The 19,931-nt window shown below is 47.3% G+C and overlaps 1 protein-coding gene across 2 annotated transcripts in view; it reads left to right on the forward strand.

Annotated features, from left to right (window-relative positions):
• The window catches only part of PAX5 (paired box 5), a 128,477-nt gene that overhangs the window by 32,295 nt on the left and 76,251 nt on the right, over positions 1–19,931 (forward strand). For both annotated transcript variants that reach the window (XM_063179815.1, XM_063179816.1), the window contains exon 6: positions 17,411–17,586. In XM_063179815.1, the coding sequence (XP_063035885.1) occupies positions 17,411–17,586 (176 nt within the window). The remainder of the gene's footprint in view (positions 1–17,410; positions 17,587–19,931) is intronic.

Here is a 19,931-nt window from a genome sequence, read left to right on the forward strand (position 1 = left end):
ACAGAGCTCTGCTGGAGTGGGCACTGCTCACCCCCACGCTGCTGCATCTAATGGCCAGGATACATATCCTCCTTTTGCATTTCCGTGCTTCAGGAGGGAGAGAAGCACAGCCCTAAGGGACAAGCTGTGAGCAGTTGATGCACAAGTGTGCACATCAAAGGCTTCCTGGTGACTGAGCATTTCAGGTGAAGACAACACAATATCTTATATTGGCTAAACAGGCTTCAGCCTCCCCCTTATAATTCTGAACAATTATTGTTGATCTTTGCAGTCAAGGTACTCCTTCTGTGTTCACTTTCCCTGCAATGCAATTTTCTGCACCTGCTGTCTGTGGGACATTTGACTGTCAGACTATTCTTTGGAAGGTGTCCAAATTATCAGTTTGAGGGCTTATTGGACTCAGCTGCCACGCTGCTCTGTATGCAGTTCCTTTGAGTTAGACAGACTTGGTGGTGGAGGCTTTTAAAAACTCAGATCTTTCAGAAGTGGTTTCTCAGCAGTCTGATAACAGGGCTCGGAGTGCCTCAGGCAGGCAGATGGTCCAATATCTTGCATCTTACCTGGAAATAGTTAAGCAATTCCGTCTGGCTGGATGTCAGAGCCTACAGTGTGAGGAGCACGGCCCTGCTCCCTCTTTCCCACCTTTTCTTGGCTGGAGGTGATGGGAAGCCCTCAAACCCACAGGCAAATCATCTCTCAGAGACAATGTTTGCTATGTGCTTTGGCTGCAGAGCACTCAGGAGCCTCCTGCTGTGCCAGCTGGGCTCCTCTACGTTTCCTTCCATCCACCTGTAATGGATTTTACACCTGAGAGGTTGTTTTTGGTGGTACAACTCCTATCTGTCCCAAATGGGATATTTTGCTCTTGTTACAATTCGCAGAGCTGGATGGGGCTGCTGGTTTCATGCTGTGCAGCATCGACGCATCATGCCCTTGTAAACATTGCTGTCAGCAGTAGCAATTCCATCTCTATTGTCCCAACAAGATTTCATGCTTGACAGTGCCTGACTTTTTTTGTCTGAACGTCAACTAATAAGAAATAGTCATGCAGCAGTCTTTTTCTTCTCTGGTTCCTTGGGTTTCCAGTTGGTTCCTTGAGAATGAGCACCTACCTATCCTCTCCCCATTCTCACACTGATTTTCTCTCGGGCAGGAGGACACAGGAGTTGGCATTTCTGGAAGAGGGAGGTTTTTGGTAGAGCAGAGCCTGTGTTTTTCTGCCTAGCGCCAGTTGGGGGACAAAGAACAGTCCCCATCTCTCGTGACCTTGGATGGCAATGGGGAGTGGCCCAGAAATGCTATGAGTGCTCAGAGATGGGAGGAACATAATTATAGGCATGCCTGAATCCCAGGAAGATTGTTTTGGAACAGTTTAGGTGTGTGTCTTCGAGTTTTAAATTTGTGCGACTGTTCAATTTACCTGTGCTCCCTCTCTTACACCTACATGTTACCTGTTGCAGCAGCACTTGTTACCTGATGGTTTGAGCCCCACTGCACCTTACAGGGCCAGTTTACTCCAAAGAAGGATGTGGGGATGCTGGAATCTGTCATGGTTCCACATGAAGTTAGTATCTGGTGTGTCAAATCAGAGTAAACCTCTGGAACTCCTTGCTCTTGTTTCTGAATGCTGAGTTGCACTTCCAGATCCTTGTCACAGCTGAAGCAAATTCCCACGAATGCTTCCTCTTAGGAGGCTATGGATGAACATGGAGCTGTTGAGCTGATGATTTGACTCCAGAGTGTGAATGAAGCTGGTGCTACTTCACCCCTCAGAGAAGTGGAAATGTATTTGCAGTGGGGTGTCCATGTGTGGTTCCCCTGGTCACCGCAGGGGCAGAAGCCTCTGGCCACCAAGGACAAGTTCTTGCCAAGCCTTCCAAGGAGCTCACGCCCTCTGTCGTGCCCCTCTGTGGCACAGGCTGGGGCTGCCCTCAGCACAGCCACCAGGAGCAGTGGAGCTCTCCGGCAGCAGAGGCATCGGGCAGCTCCAGCCAAGCCAGTCTCACCCAGCAGAGGCTGCTGGCACTGTCCTCACCCCAGGAGTGACAGACCTTCCCCTGCAAGCTGTGAGCTTCAGCATCATTTTGCACCACCAGCCATGACCTGCTGTGTACCTGTTTGCCGCCTTGGAGATGAGAACAAGCCAAAATTGTTAATCTCTGCTCTGTCCTGTGACTTGCCCAACCAGGAGCCTTTCCTCCCCCGTGATATTTAAAAACAGTAATGGTGGTACTTGAATTTGCTTCCTGACACCCATGCTGAGTTTGTAAGCTGGTCACATCTAACCAGTTACCACAAAATTGATTCTGGAGCCTTCAGTTTAGAAACCTGCAAGGTACATTCCAGGCAATCACACTATCTCCATCAGGAACTGAATGAACCAGTCAATAATCAACACTGCCAAGGGTGAAGAGGTCTTTTCTAGTACCCTTGATTTTTTCTTTATGAACATCTCTACACAGGTAATAGCTATATAGATGGACAGGTGGAATATAAATGGTCACTATGCATACATATATATACAGAGTATGTATGCTTTAACTGAAGACACAGTTGTAGGTGTGTATGCGCTCATTGGTGCATTCCTCACTGTTTGTTCTCCTGCTGTCTGACTGCAGTGTTCAAATACATGGGCCCAGGTTTTTAAACCTTGCTAAACCTTTACAAAAAGGTCCAAAACCTTGTTGCAAAGATAATTGGCAATGATGTGATAATCACCCTGATACCTGGCAAGCCCAGAATAAGCTTACCTGCATTTTTCTAAATTGCCAAAGATTTTTTTACTCATTTCAGGCGGTTGTAAGAGGTAGGACTTGGCTGATAGGAGATTGCAATGTGTTCAGTGCTTGGCTGGATGAAGGTGCATGCGTGGCAATGTGTGTGCTGTCATGCTGTGCCCCTTCCTCTGCCCCTGCTCAAGGGCCCAGTGTGTGAGCACAGCACAGGTAAAGGCAGAAAGGCTGCCTCTGCATCTGGAGAGGCTGTAGATGAGTTTTCTTGGACTTGGGATCTGATTTTTCCCTTGGTGAACCCATGCACTCTGGGGAGTCAGAGGCAGTGTGCTGCTGGATTAGCTGTGGTCTACACCTGAAGGTCCCTCATTCGTGGTTGGTGTTCTTCTTTCCATCCTGGTTGTGTTTCAGCTGTGCTTACCCTTCTCGGTTCCCCCTCCAATTCTCAGTGCTGCTGTGAGTCTCTGCCTGCCAGAGATACTTGATTTGGTCACTGATGCTCCCCCCGAGGCCTGCAGCCCCGTCAGTGTGATGTGGTGCCATTCCCTGTCTGTCTCCCACTCTAGAGGTGCTCCAGACGCTGTGGTGGGCTGTGTGTTTGCCTGTGAGCTGGGGTGCTCTGGGCCATGTGCCAGAGCTCTCCACGGGCTCTGGAGGGTCGCAGCACTGAGAGTGTGAGGTCTCACACATCGCCTGCGTGCCAGCAGGTCCCGGGCCTGGGTTGGCCCTTCCCCAGGTGCTGCCCCAGGTGCAGCCCCCATGGCCATGGCAAAGTCAGGTGAGCCCACCTGCAGCCCTGGATAGGTTCCTGCTCCCGGTGCTCACCGCGTGTGAGTGCCCACTGTGCAGCTGTTTGTCACGGTGCAGCTTACAGGCCCTGGCAGCTCGGGCCCCCCGTCACCTCCTGAGGCACAGCAGCCTGAGCCAGCAAGGGCTCTGACAGTGGGACAAGCAGAAAGCTGCATCAGCAAGATGACAAACAGCTTGGGACAGGAGCGGGCTGTGGCAGGAAGGGGTGGGCACCCTCTGTGGGATCTGAAACCCATTCATCTGGTGGGTACTGGCAGCTGTTAGAAACAAATCATAAATGGAAATACCAGATACAATTGCATTGAAATGGCAGAGGTCTGAGGAGTCCTGATGGGCTGGCGATAGTCGGCTGAAACAAATTGCCCACTGCTGTGATACCTCAGCTCCCAATAACAAAGGGCAAATGGTCTTCCAGGGGGAGATATAGATTTTCCTTTGAGATATGGAAAGGGAAATAAACTAAATTATGTTTGAACATAGGGTTCTCTGGTTCTCTTTCCCTCTCTCTCTCCCCCTCTAAGAAAAGGAAGGGGAAAAAGAGAGAGAGAGAGAGAGAGAGAGAAAGAAAGAAAGAAAGAAAGAAAGAAAGAAAGAAAGAAAGAAAGAAAGAAAGAAAGAAAGAAAGAAAGAAAGAAAGAAAGAAAGAAAGAAAGAAAGAAAGAAAGAAAGAAAGAAAGAAAGAAAGAAAGAAAGAAAGAAAGAAAGAAAGAAAGAAAGAAAGAAAGAAAGAAAGAAAGAAAGAAAGAAAGAAAGAGAAAGAAAGAAAGAAAGAAAGAAAGAAAGAAAGAGGAAGGAAGGAAGGAAGGAAGGAAGGAAGGAAGGAAGGAAGGAAGGAAGGAAGGAAGGAAGGAAGGAAGGAAGGAAGGAAGGAAGGAAGGAAGGAAGGAAGGAAGGAAGGAAGGAAGGAAGGAAGGGAAGGAAGGAAAGAAAGAAAGAAAGAAAGAAAGAAAGAAAGAAAGAAAGAAAGAAAGAAAGAAAGAAAGAAAGAAAGAAAGAAAGAAAGAAAGAAAGAAAGAAAGAAAGAAAGAAAGAAAGAAAGAAAGAAAGAAAGAAAGAAAGAAAGAAAGAGAAAGAAAGAAAGAAAAAGAAAGAAAGAAAGAAAAGGGAAATGAGCAAAAATAGACATAAAGTAAGCTTCAGCAGGCATTTGCAATTTAATTGATATTTGGCGGCAGGAAGCCAATCAGTATAAGTAAATTGACGTTATAAGATGAAAATGATGGCCTAACGGCGTGCCTTCCCCCACGGCCGAGCAGGCCAAATAAATAAACACGGTATCGCGTGTCAGAGCAGCGTGGCGGCCGCTCCGGGCGCGGAGCCGGCGGCGCTGGCGCGGGCTGCGCATCATTTTTATGGCATCTGTCTCTGCTCCCCGAGAGCAGGCAATGAGGGGTTGCACATTGATTGCTGCTGCAGCCAACAGCGGCTCGGGGAAAGGCTGTAATTAATGGCTTTATTTGCCGGAGCACCGCTGCGAACGATTGAGTGTGTTACGGCAACAACTGGTGCCCGCGTTCCGGGGGCGCAGGGAGGCGTCGGAGGCGGTGGCAGCCCTGGCACGCAGGCTGCCCTGCCGGGGCTCGGGCACAGGGCGTGACGGGCACTCCCCGCGGCCTGAGGGCTCGGCCGGCGCAGGCGGGCAGCGGGCAGCGGTGCAGGGTGCCAGCAGGGTGCTCGCAGGGAACCCCGGCGCTGCGCGGGCCCGCAGTCATTGCTGCACAGTAACCGCCGGGACGGGCAAACCGGCATGGGCGGCAGGGCAGGCACCGCTCAGCTCCTGCGGGGCACTTAGCAGCCCCCGTCCGAGCCCTGGCCCCCCTTGTGCAGCAGCAGCACAGTCGCATGGTACAAGTTCTCTCTTTTTCTTTTTCTTTTTCTTTTTCTTTTTCTTTTTCTTTTTCTTTTTCTTTTTCTTTTTCTTTTTCTTTTTCTTTTTCTTTTTCTTTTTCTTTTTCTTTTTCTTTTTCTTTTTCTTTTTCTTTTTCTTTTTCTTTTTCTTTTTCTTTTTTTCTTTTTCTTTTTTTTCTTTCCCTTCTCCTTCTCCTTCTCCTTCTCCTTCTCCTTCTCCTTCTCCTTCTCCTTCTCCTTCTCCTTCTCCTTCTCCTTCTCCTTCTCCTTCTCCTTCTCCTTCTCCTTCTCCTTCTCCTTCTCCTTCTCCTTCTCCTTCTCCTTTTTTCTTAGAAAAGGTCTCTTTCAGAGATTTTACCTAAAAGTACGGTAGTGCAATCCAGTAATTTTTGTGAATCCTGTGTGGTTTTGTCTTGCCCTCTGGGCTGCCTTTGGCTGGGATGTGGGGAAATGGACATGGTCCTGCATGGTTCTGTGAAGAACACATGGCTGCATGTAAATGTTTATGTATACACATGTGTATTGTAGGTAAGGAAGAAACATTTTAGGCAGTGTGCATCCTCAGTGTGCTGCCTTCCTTTCTAAAGAGAATAAAGACAAAAAGAGATGGGGAAGTGAAACCATGAAAAATAATAATGAACCTCTCTTAAAGATTCCGTAAACCTTTCTAAAGGAAAAGTTTTTGTCTTTTACATAAATAGCAGGAGTAGCTGGTGGGTGAGGACAGACTGGTGCTTGCCCAGGCTTGGTTAGTCATGAGAAGTGATGGCTTATTTACCTTCAAATACTTCTAAGTGTAGATGATAGATAGATGGATAGATAGATAGATAGATAGATAGATAGATAGATAGATAGATAGATAGATAGATAGATAGATAGATAGAGCACAGGGGGTGATGTCTTCAGACTCACAGAGAGCAGAGTTAGACGGGACCTTGGCAATGAGGAATTGTGCCCTGGCAGGGTGGGCAGGCCCTGGCGCAGCTGGGGCTGCCCCTGCACCCCTGGCACTGCCCGAGGCCAGGCTGGACACTGGGACAGGGGGAGGTGGAATGAGAGGAGCTTTAAGGTCCCTTCCAACCCAAAGCAGTTTGGGATTCTGTGACAGGGTGAGAGAAAATTACCTTCAGCTGTGACTGGTTTAGATTAGATATTATGAAAAAATTATTCACAGAAATGGGTGCCAAACATTGAACCAGGCCGTCCAGGCCAGTGGTGCAGTCACCATGCCTAGTGGGATTTAAAATATCTGTAGGCATGCTGCTTAGGAACACGGACTAGTGGTGGTCTTGGCAGACCTGGGTAAATGGCTGGTCTTGACGATCTTAGAAGACTTCTCCAATGTAACTGAATTTGTGATTCTATGATTCCATATAAGCTGACTTCTATTTAAGTGCTGAAATGATTTTGAACTGTAAAACTAAAATAAATTTCCTTATAAAGTCTCTGGATGAGGTCTACCCAATGTTCAGTATTTTCCCAGTAGGGCTTTGTGTCACACAGTTCTTCAGAAATGCTCTCTGCTTGAGAACAAGACTCAGTTTCAGTCTACAAGTGCTTTTGTATTGAATGAAAAGTCTTGGCAATTTCCCCATTGCTGCAGCTTGGCAGGTGCAGTGAGAGTTTTGCCCTTAGCTCCTGTGGCAGGATGCAAACACAGAGAGAGACAAGACTTTGTCTGCCAGGCCAGGCATTCACCCTCAGGCCACCCTCACTGGGTCATGGAAACCACTGGTTTGCAACATCTGGCTGTTGGGAAATGTTGGATACAGTGGTCTTCCAAATTTATTTTCTGAGATCTAGCCATCTCTCTCTTTTTCTCCTCTCTCCCTCCTTCTCCATATATATTTATATACATAAAAAATTAAATAAGTTATATATATATATATATATATATATATATATATATATATATATATATATATATATATATATATATATATATAAAATAAGTTTTTTATATACATATATAATTATTCTTTTCCTGGAGCAGTTGTCTGATTAGATGCCATGGAAATAACTGAGATTAGAAAAACTGGCACAGAGGTCAGCCTCACCTGCTGGTGTGGTGAGGATGTTCCTGGAGTCTTTGTCTCAACTGAAGCTGCAGGAATGAGCACAGATCTGTCTCTCCAGCTCAGGAGATCTTTGCAGGAATTTCTGTGATGTGGCACAAACAGTGATGCCCTCAGCCTCCTAGTGAATGAAATCAGGTTTTGAAATAGCACAAATACATGCAGGGTGATTCACCCACACATGCTTAATAAGGGCTTCTGTGTGATAAGCACAGCATCAGGGGAGTTGTACTGCAGATTGCTAAGTTTACTGCAGGATAAATAATTAATGTTTAGGTGACACTAATTAATTGCAGCAATTAGAAAAGGGCTACACTGCTTTTCCTTAAAAGTAAAATCTTGGCTGTTTAATTTTGTTCAGTCTGCAAAGTGTCAGAGCATTTACAGCAGAACCATGAAACACAAGCATATACAGAGGCATGTTTTTCTTGGGTCACCATTGACCTTTTTCATGCAGAATCCTACAACACAGGCTGGAAGGGGCCTCGAGCACTGTCTGGTCCAAAGGTTATTGGCAAAAGCATGGTCTAGATGAGACAGTCCAATACTCTGCCTGGCCACATCCTAGGAGTGCCCAGCATTGAGGAATCCAGCTCTTCCCTGCCCAGGTTATGCCAGTGGCTGCTTGCTCTCATTGCAAATAATTTTCTTTGTGTGTCCAGCTGGAATCTCCCCAGGACTCACTTGCACCCATTACCCCATATCTTTTCCATCTCATTCCTTGTAAAAAAGGGAGTCTTCATCTTTCAGGCACACTTTGTCAAGTGGAATGTGACCATAAGGTCTCCTCTAAACCTGCTTTTCCTAAGGCTGAGCAAACTCAGATCATTCAGCCTGTGCTCTTACGGCAGCTACCCAGCCCTCTGTGGTTCATCTCTGTGGCCCTTCTCCAGCCTGTCCACACCTGTTTGGCACAGTGCTGTCCAAAACTGAGCACAGCACTCCAGGTACTGAGGGAAGCGTGGCAATGGCTTCTCTCTGTCTGTTGGCAGCACCTTTGTGGATGCAGCCCAGCATCCTGCTCATTCTCACTGAGCTTGGTGTCCACCAGCGCCCCTTCCACAGACCTGCTTCCCAGCCAGGCTGGTCCCACCTCGGGACGCACTCCTGGGTTCTGTTTTCCCAAGATTTCTGTTTTCCCGAGCACCCCCAGCCTCGGGCCACCTACCTGCCTTCAGGTGGGCAGGAAATGAAGCCAAATGAAGCTCCTAGGTGTAACAGGTACACAGAAATTTAAGTGTTAGAGCCGCATTATACAGCTGTGGAGGATTTTTAAAGCATAATTTCTCCCAGCTAATGCATGCAAATAAAATAAAATAAAATATCATTGCACTTTGTGTTTCTTGTAAAAATCTGTAGCTGTATATTACATTTCGTAATGATGGTTTTTCCTGTGTATTGCATTATGGCTGCAAACCATTGTGGTGGTGTCATCTGTGCTTTTGGTTCATTCTGTGTGTCAACACTTGAAGGCTTGAGACCGCTGTTTGTGATATCTCATTTATGCTCAAGAAGAGCCTGCAGGTATTAAGAACTCCTTATAGGTCCTTGTGGATAATTGCCCAGGAAATGTGCAAGGACACCCCTCATTTGCGAGACAATGCAGAACACTGCTGCTGGTAGAGCAAACTGCATCTTCCATGGGCTTTTTCTCTCCTTTGCTTTTAGTAAATCTCATCTCACCAGCCTCATCATATCTTGGTGGTACAGCTTCAATGTTCTGCTAGGAATTTGCATTTTAGGAGGAGTAGCATAGCTGTTTGGGAGTCCTCTGCGTTTCTTAGGAGGTTTGCCTTGCTTGAAGGCTTCCCACCTGCAGCAGAGCTCCAGAGCTGGTCACTGCTTGTGCAGACCCCATCGGGTTGCCTCTCCTAATATCACTTTTCCTTTGGCTGTCAAATTTCTGTCTCCTAGTATTTTTCAGAGCTGTAAATCCTCTCCTGCTCGTTTGAAATGAGAGGCCATTTTAGCATTTCCAGGCCTACACAGAGCACAGTTTCATCTGCAACCTGCATTAGCCCTTGTCACCCAGGCATATATAGAAATTATTTTTTTGAAAGAAGTGACAAAAATATATGCTATGACATGGTATGGAAGTAGGCATAAACTATGTTAAAATTGTTTCAATAAGCTTTAACAACCTTTTAAAAATGCCCTTTGAGCTGGGAGTACATGATGTAAAGTGCATGTCTCTAAAGCTGAACACAGCTGACAAAAATGGATTAGGAAAATAGTCAGTTTCACATAATGATTTTTTAAGGAACTTGTCATGGCATTTTGTGTATAACTATTGGAGTTACAGCTCACCTCAGTTAGTACAGAAATCACAGAAATACAAGCATGTTTCCACGTCACACTGCAGCTGGCCAAGGGGTGCCTGAACCCGGAGGCTTTTCCAGGTGGCCGCAGTCTCCTGTGGCCCAGGAGCCACGGAGGGATGCACATTCCCACTCTCTGTGCCAGGCCTGGGTGTCTGCTCTGCTCTGCTCAGCCTCTTCCTCGCGACCCTCATCTCTGCACTTCTAAATTCCCCACCACGCAGGGAGCTGTCACTGACATGATTTTTGCTGTTGTTTAAATGTGAAACGGTGGCGGAAGAGCAGACACAAAGCTTGCAGTGGTTCCATCAGTCCCCCCAGGCACTGCTCTCAGGTAGACGCTGCCGTATGGCGGGGCTGGTGCCCATGGGCATCCCCGTGGCTCCCTGAGGACGCTGCACGGAGGCGGAGGAGCTGCCAGGCTGGGCATGGCCAGGACAGCGGCCCGCGCTGCTCCACACGTTGCTGCTGGTGCCCGGATCCCCACGGGGCGGGCGCCTGTGCAGCAGGGCAGCGCGCAGTGCAGCCGGCTTGCTGCAGCAGCCAGCAGAGCTCCTCGCTGCAGCAAACCCAGCCTGCTGTCCGGGGCAGGGCCCCAACCCAGGGGCACTCTCTGCATCTGGTGCCAGCTGTGCACGGCGCAGGGCTGTGTCCTGAGTGTGCAAGTCCATCCTGATGGTAGCTGGGCAGGTGCACAAGCAATCCAGCTCCACTCAGTGGCACTATTTGCACAAATGTTTGCTCAGATGTATGTGCTGTCAGATTCACAAGCATCAGGGCTGCTGAGGTGTGAGGCCCCACCATATCTTTGTGGAACGTGGGATGGTGGAAATCGCAGGTTTTCCTTGGAGATACATAAAAGCTTTTCCATATATGGCTACAGTGGGATTAAAATAACTGTAGGAGGAGGACAGCCGTAATCTCATGGGAAATCTGTTCAATAAATAAAGCCCACTTTGTTGGTGAGTCCCATAACCAGCTTTGCTGTGCAGATGTGCAGCAATGCTGTGGGTGGCAGCTCGAGAGTGCACTGGCACAGCTCCAACTCGTGTGTCTGGTGGGCACACAGCCTGACTGCACCTTGTGCACCAGGGAGGACCTTCAGAAAAGACGCAGATGTTCCCTTGGTGGAGAAGGGCTGTGTCACTCACCAGTGAAGGGCCAGAAGTGTCTGGTGACACAAGTGCTAGTCGCTGTGCCGCTGAGCGTTTCAGGAAGAGCAGCACTGGCAGGCCAAAGGCTGGCAGAGCTCCTTCTGTGTCGCGTCTTCCATTGCCCAGAGCCAGCGCAAGCCCGGTGCTGGGGGCGCAGGCGCTGGCTGGACCTGCTGTGCAGCCAGAGGGGAGCTGTGGAAGGAGCGTGGTGTGCCCGGGGCTCACTCGGGGGGCTGCAAGGCTGTGCTTGGGGGAGGCAGCTGGGGAGGCCAGGGCCCTGCAGCTCCTGCTGGCTGGGGCACGGGCGCTGGGAGCAAGGTGCAGCAGGATCCGCACGGTGCCTGTCTGCCGCAGTGCCGGGACGCTGCAGGAGCAGAGGGCAGGGGGGAGCCCAGCTTGGTGAGCCATGGGATGCACTCAGGCCGGCTGTGCGTTTCCATGGCAGATGGAACACCCTGAGCACCCCTCAGCGTGCAGTGCTAGCACAGGCGTGGGGAGCTCTGAGCAGCCCGTGCCTCGGCGTGCTGGCCGTGCTCAGCTGGGGCTGCTCTGGGTGCTGCTAGTGTGCACTGCTTTGGCTCTGCTCAGGGCCACCAAACTGGCACTGCCCTTGCTTGTCCAAGCGCTGACAAGAGGGCACTGGGTTTGGGCCGTTCACATTCCTCATGCCCTCACACATCCTGACTGCAAAAATGGTAGAATACCTGTAAAAACAGAATATGAGAGTGTTCAGCAGTGCTCCCCGGAGTTCTCCTGTGCTTGGAGGCAGGACAATGCACTGCTGCTGGCAGATGTGGGTCTCCGTGTCTCCAGAAGGAGCTGAGCTGGTCCAAGTATATCTAACAGGTCAAGGCTTGAAATGAAGAAGCAATAAGCCACTGAAATGGTACTATCACCGAAACATGATTGATCAATTGAATTCTATCAGAGACAGTGGGCAGTGAGATTAACTCAGGCCTGATGGGTTCAATGAGTTAAAGCATGATGTTCATTTCAGCTTCATTTCACCAGTCTTTGCTTGTGAAATTGGTCAATCAATAGAGGTTGAAGATCAGATATATATATATTGGTGACCATCTTATAGGGAATATAATCTAGCGTAGTCAGCTCCTGACTCCGGCTGCCTTCAGTGGTAATGGAGACAGAGCAGAGACTCTATCAGTGCCACTGAAATGGCCTGATATCTCCTCCAAATGAAAAGTATTTTTGGATCTCTGATGATTTATCATTTTTTTCCCTTCTTTCTCACTTTGATCTACGATAGAACTCATACCTACCTTTGTGAAATACAGTGCTTTCTCTTAAAAATATTTGCACAGTGATCAGCTATAGACTTCAAAATATATAGACCCCTTTTAGTGATATTGTCCTTCAGAAAAGAAAAAAACCCAGGACTTAGAAAATTTGAATAGTGTAAATACAAAGATCTCTCTTCACATATGTGGTCCTGAAACTAATGCTTTGCTGGGAAGAGCATTCTGGGGCAGCTGTCTGCCTAATGTATGCAATCCTGAGGAGGTGGTGTGAAAATTCAGCTTACGTTTTAAACAAAACCTTCCATGTGGTAATTAAACAGAGTCTTTATCTTCTCTGGACTAATTTACAGGCATGCTACAAGAAAACAAATCACCTTTTTGCCTCCTGGTAATATTTCATTTGCTTCATAATGTTTTAAATGTGGTGAATAACATCCTCCCTAATTAGCCTGCATTTCCCTATAAGGTGGAGTAATTAGGTATGATAACAGGTAATGAAGTTGGACAGTACAAATTAGAGGCAGAAATCATGTCCTTTATGAATGTAGGTTGTTCATGGCACTAGCTACGTATTTCCTTGATTTACCCTGTATAAGCATATTGCTCAAAAAAAGAGAACAAACAACCTGAAAATCTGAAGCCAGTAGATTCCTTTTATCTTCAGAAGAGCACTGCATCAGATGAATGTACCATGGAGGTGCACACCTCATGGCACACCTTTATTATTAATAGCATTGGAAATACTAGTCCAGCTGGATTTGTGGTTGGCATCTGTTTCTCAGCTCCTGTCACCTTGCTGACACTCTCAAGTGGAACTGCACCAGGGCAAGGTCTGTCCCAAACCATAACACAGTATTTAAACAGATTCATAGAATCATAAAGCACTTTGTGTTGAAGTGGGCCTTTAGGACCACCTTGTTCCATACCCTGCCATGGCAGGGACACGTTCCCCTGTCCCAGTGTCCAGCCTGGCCTTGGGCACTGCCAGGGGTGCAGGAGCAGCCCCAGCTGTGCCAGGGCCTGCCCACCCTGCCAGGGAAGGATTTCTTCCCAACATCTAATATAAATCTCTCTTTTTTCAGTTTAAAACCATTCCCCCTTGTTCTATCACTATCTGAAATTGTGATGACATCCTTATCAGTATAAAAAAAGGTGAAGCTGAACCATTTCTGTATTTCAGAGCTTTTTGCTGGTCTTTCTATATTTTGCCTTGTTTTCATACTAAGCTTTAAGGCTTTTAAATATGCTTTAGTATTTTGTGAAGATAGTGTCTTTTGTAGTCTTAGAAATAGTATTTTAAATCAAGTGAATTGTCTGGTGAGGGTTGCTAAAATTCTGATTTCCTTGTATTTAGCAATTTCAAATATTCTCCTGCTGTTTCAGAAGGCATGTCATGGACGAGTATCTAACCACAGAAATGAATTAGAAAAATGGGATCTCGATTTATGAAATCCTTTAGACTGATCTTGCTATTTGCTTAGGTCCTCAGAAAATAACTTGCTCTTAATTAACAAAGATGGTTTAGGTGAAGTGTCCAAGGACAGGTCAGACGGACTTTAGGCAACCTGAGTTGTGGAAGGTGTCCCTGCCTGGAACTTGATGGAGTGTAAGGTCCTTTCCAACCCAAACCATGCAGTGATTCCATCTTTTCAGGGTGATTTTCACATCGCCTGGGCAGACTTTTGTCAGCAGGACTGTGGATGGTATCTCTCCTCAGAGGCAGATGTCTTCTGTGACTAACTCTTCCCAGACTTCTGGTGGCTTGTTCAGACTTTGGGTAGCCACCGAAAATCTTTGCTTGTGTTTAATACCTAAATTATGTCCAAGGCAGGCCAGTTTCTATAGCAGCGTGTCTGCCTTTGGTTGTGAAACCACAGGTCAGTTTTTCTGGGCAAGGTGTGAACAGAAGGTGTCCGTGCAATTCAGAGTGGGAAAGGATTGCATTTTCCCTGCAAGAAAATGCCTGTCAGTGAGTTGGGAACCGGGGAGGGCTGTGCAGACCTGGAAAATGCCGATCAGTAACTGTTTTGCAGAATGGGTAGGTATACACGTACTGCTACTGTCAATAAAATATGTGAATGCAACCCTATGTGGATGCACTGATTATATGAAAAATGTTTTTATCGCTCCCTGGAGCCTACTTATAATTAAAATTGTTTCAAGCCTTCCAACAGTACTTTAATTATCAAAGATATTCTAGTCAAACAATGTATAATTTTAATGGTATTATTTATATAATGTCAAACAGCCAAACACATCCTGAAGACCTTCACGAACTCCTGTGTGTCATATGCCATGTACAGGAAGTCCTGTAGTTCTACAATGGAATCCAGAACTGTGTGGAAATGAGTCTGAATGTGGTGCAAACTCCACAGTGCGAAAGCAGAAGCGTTTCCTGTGCTCACGGGGGCAGGAGCAGGCGCTGCCGCAGCGAGGGAGGCTGGGGTGCTCCCTTGGGGCAGCCTCAGCCCTGCCCAGCCCCTGCCCTCCTCTCCCTGGCACCGGTGCTGCATGCACTGTTCCTCGTCCCAGGGCAGCCTGGCTGCTCCCATCCCGTCTCTTGTCCTCGGGACAGTGAGTGGAGGTGTTGGCAAGCGGGGATGTGCAGCTGGTGTGAGCTGGCAGCCCGTTGTGGCTGCCGCAGATGTTGTGCTTCCAGCAGCACACCAGCGCTGACTTTGAGACCCTGCAGAGCCCCTCTGCCTTCATCCTTTCTTTGCTTTGAAATACCCTCCTCTTCCTTCCTCGTGCTTTGGGGGCAGTGCCTGAGGGCCATCCCTGCCCCAGTGCCCCCTGGATGAGGGGACAGACGCTGGGACGGATGCTTGGGTGTGATGGCACGGGCACACGGTGCTGCCTTTACTCCTGGACTCACACTCTGCCGTGGGAGACCCTTCCCAGCCCTGGCCCTGGGCCTCTCTCTGCCCGAGCCTGCTGCCCAGCATTTCCCTCCATCGGCCTCCTCTTCTCCAAGGTGCTCACTCCCAAACCTCTGCACAATAAAAGGGCTGCTGGTGAAAGGTGGGACTACTGCTCCACTTCCAAACACGAGGGGATCTCATTGTACTTCTCTGGATGCACAATCAGTGCACAGACTGTACTGGCATCTCCAAGAACAGTTTTCAGGTCATGGCTGTCTTGTATCATTTCACTCCCTTTTGCCATCCCCTTTATCCCAAATCTGCATAAAGCTTTAATTTGATGCCAAATTGTGAATAGCAGTTTAACCTGAAATTTAAAGCAAGCATCAAGCATTTCCATGCTCGAGAGACAGGGTCTCCCTGGCCCTGTGATACCATACACCTACCAAACAGATTTTTAATTCCATAAGCCATGGTTGACTAAACTCAGAGCACAGGGTCTATTAGATACTATTTGATTTAGAATAGTTAAAAAAAAAAAAGAAAAAAAAAAAAAAAAGAAAAATACACTGCTTTCTTGTATCCCTCTGTACCTTTTCACACTTGGACATCCTACTCAGACCACAGCTTCAGGTTTTTGTTTCCCTTCCTGTGTGGAGTAAACTGATCCTTCCACTTCACAAAAGCCATAATCTACCCTTGATAAAATAGCATTACTTTCTCTAGGAAGGGTATATATAATGTTGTTGTCTTTGAAATTGCTGAGCTCAAATTGAGAAGGGAGTTTCCAGCATTAACTGCTAACATCAAATGTCTGTTCAGTATAAGGAGAGTTTGGCCTAAATTCAGCATTAGCAACTGAGGTTGAAAGCCATTTCCCTGTGTTGGTTCCCCAGTCCAAGCACTCTGCCTTAAAGAAGCCTCGTTTTCTGGATAGACAGCATTTTCTGCAAAATCCATCTCTGCTGAAGGATGATCTTAAATCAATAGTCCTTTGTAAAAAATCTTGTCCACCAAGCATCCCTTGTATTCCTGGCGGCCAGCACGTGCTTGTGGTCACAACTGATGTCACAACAACAGCAATGGGCTGGTTTTGTGCAGATCGCCTCTCTCAGATCTCCTCTCTACTTGCAATCAAAAAACTTGATGCAGAATCTGCCAGAGGAGGTCTTGGTGATGTTATTCCTCTGCAGACTTCTTGGGCTGTAAGCAGCTGCAGCACTCATGAAAATCTTGCTGTTAAGGATGCATTTAAATTCTGCTCCTCAGAACTACTCTGGCAGCTAGATGCTATTTTTAAAACATTTCCTCCCTCTGTCTAGTTCAATGTTGCCATCTGGAGAAGAAATCTGATATTTACTGTTGTTCTTGGAGTTCCACCTCCTGGAGTCCTGGGAATACTGCAGATCTCAGTTTTCTGTGCATAAAATACATATTTCCAGCACTGACAGGTGAAGAGAAAGTAGGAAACCACTGTGAATCTGCAAAAAGCAAATTGGAACAAGTCCATGCAAGATCCTTTTCAGACTGCCAATCAAATATTTTCTAAACTTGTCTCATGGCTTTTCAGCCATGGTCAGTCACTTGTGACTCCTGCTAAAAACCTCTGCCAAAGGGGAGAAGGAGGAAAATGTGCTTTGGAGCCCAGGTTTGAGTCCTGCCAGTAAGCCGGAGAAACACAAAGTGAATTGGAGGGTCGGGAGTGCATCTTGGGCTGGCTGAGGATGCTGCAGTGGGGACTCAGCCCAGGGATTCCCCACCTTAGCACAGCACAGCACAGCACAGCACAGCACAGCACAGCACAGCACAGCACAGCACAGCACAGCACAGCACAGGCTGGTGCTGCTGACAGAGCTGCACAGAGAGTCCGTGCCAGAGCCAGAGCCAGAGCTCAGGGCTCAGGGCTCAGGGCTCAGCGTGGATGCAGCTGCGCAGGACGTGCAGGTGGCACAGGAGGGGACAGAGAGTGTGGGTGCTGACTGCACAGAGCATTCTGCAAGCTGACCATGACTGTCAGCATCAGGCCATCCACTCATCCTCTGTGTTCTCTTACACGCAGACCATGAGCCAGACAGCTTCCCAGGTGGTACAGGAAACGTGAAGCAGGAAAAATGGGATTGTTATCCCGCATGCTGCCTTTAAATATTGTGTTGGGCTGTTGATGGGTTAAAGGTTGCCTGTAATGCAAGACTGTACAGTGTGTTTTCCAGCAAACTGTAACCTCTCAAAAAGTCTTCATGACTTCACCGTACTGGTACCTACATCTGTTCAAGGGATAAAATAAGACACTCTACTGTAGGCTGTAGGCCACATCATGAGATTACTCATTTTTCCTCTTCTCTCTCCTCTTTGAAAGGTATTCAGGAATCTCCAGTACCAAACGGCCATTCTCTACCAAGCAGAGATTTTCTTCGGAAGCAGATGCGAGGAGACCTTTTCACCCAGCAGCAGCTAGAAGTGTTGGATCGTGTCTTTGAGAGGCAACATTATTCTGACATTTTCACAACAACTGAGCCCATCAAACCAGAGCAGGTACCAGTGCAAATATTTCATGTTTTCCTGATCTGCTTTCCAGAGATCTGTTTGGTGTACATGACCAAAGGTGTTTCAGTTTCAGTTGACAAATATGGAGACATGTCTTGGCAAGTTCATTTCAGCCAAGCCCATGTTAGCTACTAAAACCTATTAGAAAATTAGGGTAAACACTCACTGTGCAATCATCAGCAAGTGTTTGGCTATGAAATGACACCGGACCTGGAGCAGTGGCATCAAAAGAATCTCTAAAGAGCACCACAGCTTCTGATGTTTTTTATTAGATCAAGAGCAGGCAGTGCAGGTAACAAGGAGAAGACTTGCAAAACTCAGTGCCTAATTTTGGTTCACAGTGAGCATGATTGTGGACACAAATCAAATTTTTGTATCCAGCAGGGGCTTATTAGACATGTAACTGGCCATTTGCTGCAGCATCCGATTAGTATGTGAAGATAAATTAATTGCACCTATGGATCTAGAGTGTGTTTGAGGAGGACTTGGCACTAATATTTTGGAAAAATTCAATTTTTGCAGGTATAGTATAGAAGCACATGAAAAAACTGATTAGCTATGTCTCTCTGTGTTCTTCTTCTTAGGTGGCAGTATTTAATTTAGCTGCTGAGAAGGAGGTAGAAATTAATATATTGCTGTCAACACCGATATTGGTCTAGCTTGCTACTTAATGATGTATTCAGCCATTAATCTTCAGTGTTCTTAATATCAAACATGCTTTTTAGCAAGGTGGATGGACTTTTCTAACACTGATTCCCCTTGGAAGAGTCTATACATTTGAGGGCCATTGGAGACGCTCTCATGGCTGCCTACTGCCATTGTGGCTTCAGTTAAGGAATGCGCATACTTTTTTAAAAATGATTTACTTATGCTGCAAGTGCTGTGGTAGAGTAGGAGTTGCTGATGCCTTCGAGCTCGGGCCGTGGCTGTGTCGGAAGGTGAAGTGGCCTTCCCGTGCCACTAGATGGTGGCTATCCCATCCGAACCCAGGATGCTGGCGAGGGCAGGCTCCGTGCCCAGGGCCGCGGCAGGCCTTCCCAGCACCGGGCACCTGGCAGCTGTGCCTTGTTAGATCTGTTCCTGCAAGACTTCAGGGGCCAGAACAGCAAAGGCAGCAGCGATGGGAGGGGGCTTTTGATTTGTTTTTCTGCTCTGGAGCCTCGTAGTCATGGCCAGCTGCAGCTCATGGGAGACCGTCCAGCAGTGAGTGAACATTTATTCAGACATAAACTTTTACTGGTTTTATAGGAAGAATGGGAGATTTGAATAAATTTCATCAACAAGTGGATTAAGGGTTGGTGTCATCGGCAAAATTTTGGATTCTTTGATCATGGGGAAACTTTTACAGCATCTTCTCTGCTGGAACCAGATGGGGTACACCTCTCTGTTAAGGGCAAAAGGTTTTTATCTCATGAACTGGCAGACCTCATTGAGAGAGCTTTAAACTAAGTTTGAAGGGGGAAGGGGAACCAGCTGAGCTATCTGGAAACAGGCCCAAGAATTGCGAGGCTGAGTTAGGGGTGAAGTCAGTAGCCCAGATGAGGTGCATGTATACCAATGCACACAGTTTGGGCAATAAACAAGAAGAGCTGGAGGCCATGGTGCAACTGCAGATCTGTGATGTAGCTGCCATCACGGAAACGTGGTGGGATGACTCACATAACTGGGGTACTGCACTGGATGGATACAAGCTCTTCAGAGGAGACAGGAAAGGAAGAAGAGGTGGACGGGTGGCACTTTATATTAAGCAAACTTTTGATGCCATTGAAATTGAAACAAAGGAAGATGGAGTTGAATGTCTATGGGTAAGAATTAAGGGGAAGGCCAACAAGGCTGACACCATACTGGGAGTCTGTTATCGTCGACCCGACCAGGAAGAAGAGGTAGATCACTTATTCTATAAGCAGCTAGGTAATGTCTCAAGATCATCAGCCCTTGTTCTTGTGGGTGACTTCAACCTAGCAGACATCGGCTGGTAACTTAATACAGCAATAAAGAGGCAGTCCAGGAAATTCTTAGAATGTATGGAGAACAACTTTTTGTTGCAGCTGGTGGGTGAACCCACCAGGGGAGGGACTATGTTAGATCTGCTATTTACAAATAGAGATGGGCTGGTGGGAGATGTGGTGGTTGGAGGTAGTTTGGGGCAGAGTGATCATGAAATAATAGAGTTCTCAATATTCGGTGAAGTCAGGAAGAGCACCAGTAAAACTCTTGCACTGGACTTGTGGAGGGCAGACTTTGGCCTGTTTAGGAGACTTATTCAGAGCGTCCCTTGGGAAGCAGCCCTTAAAAACAAAGGAGTTCAGGAAGGGTGGGCATGCCTCAAAACA

Source organism: Melospiza melodia, chromosome Z, assembly GCF_035770615.1.
Source record: "Melospiza melodia melodia isolate bMelMel2 chromosome Z, bMelMel2.pri, whole genome shotgun sequence".
NCBI classification, from domain to species: Eukaryota; Metazoa; Chordata; class Aves; order Passeriformes; family Passerellidae; genus Melospiza; species Melospiza melodia.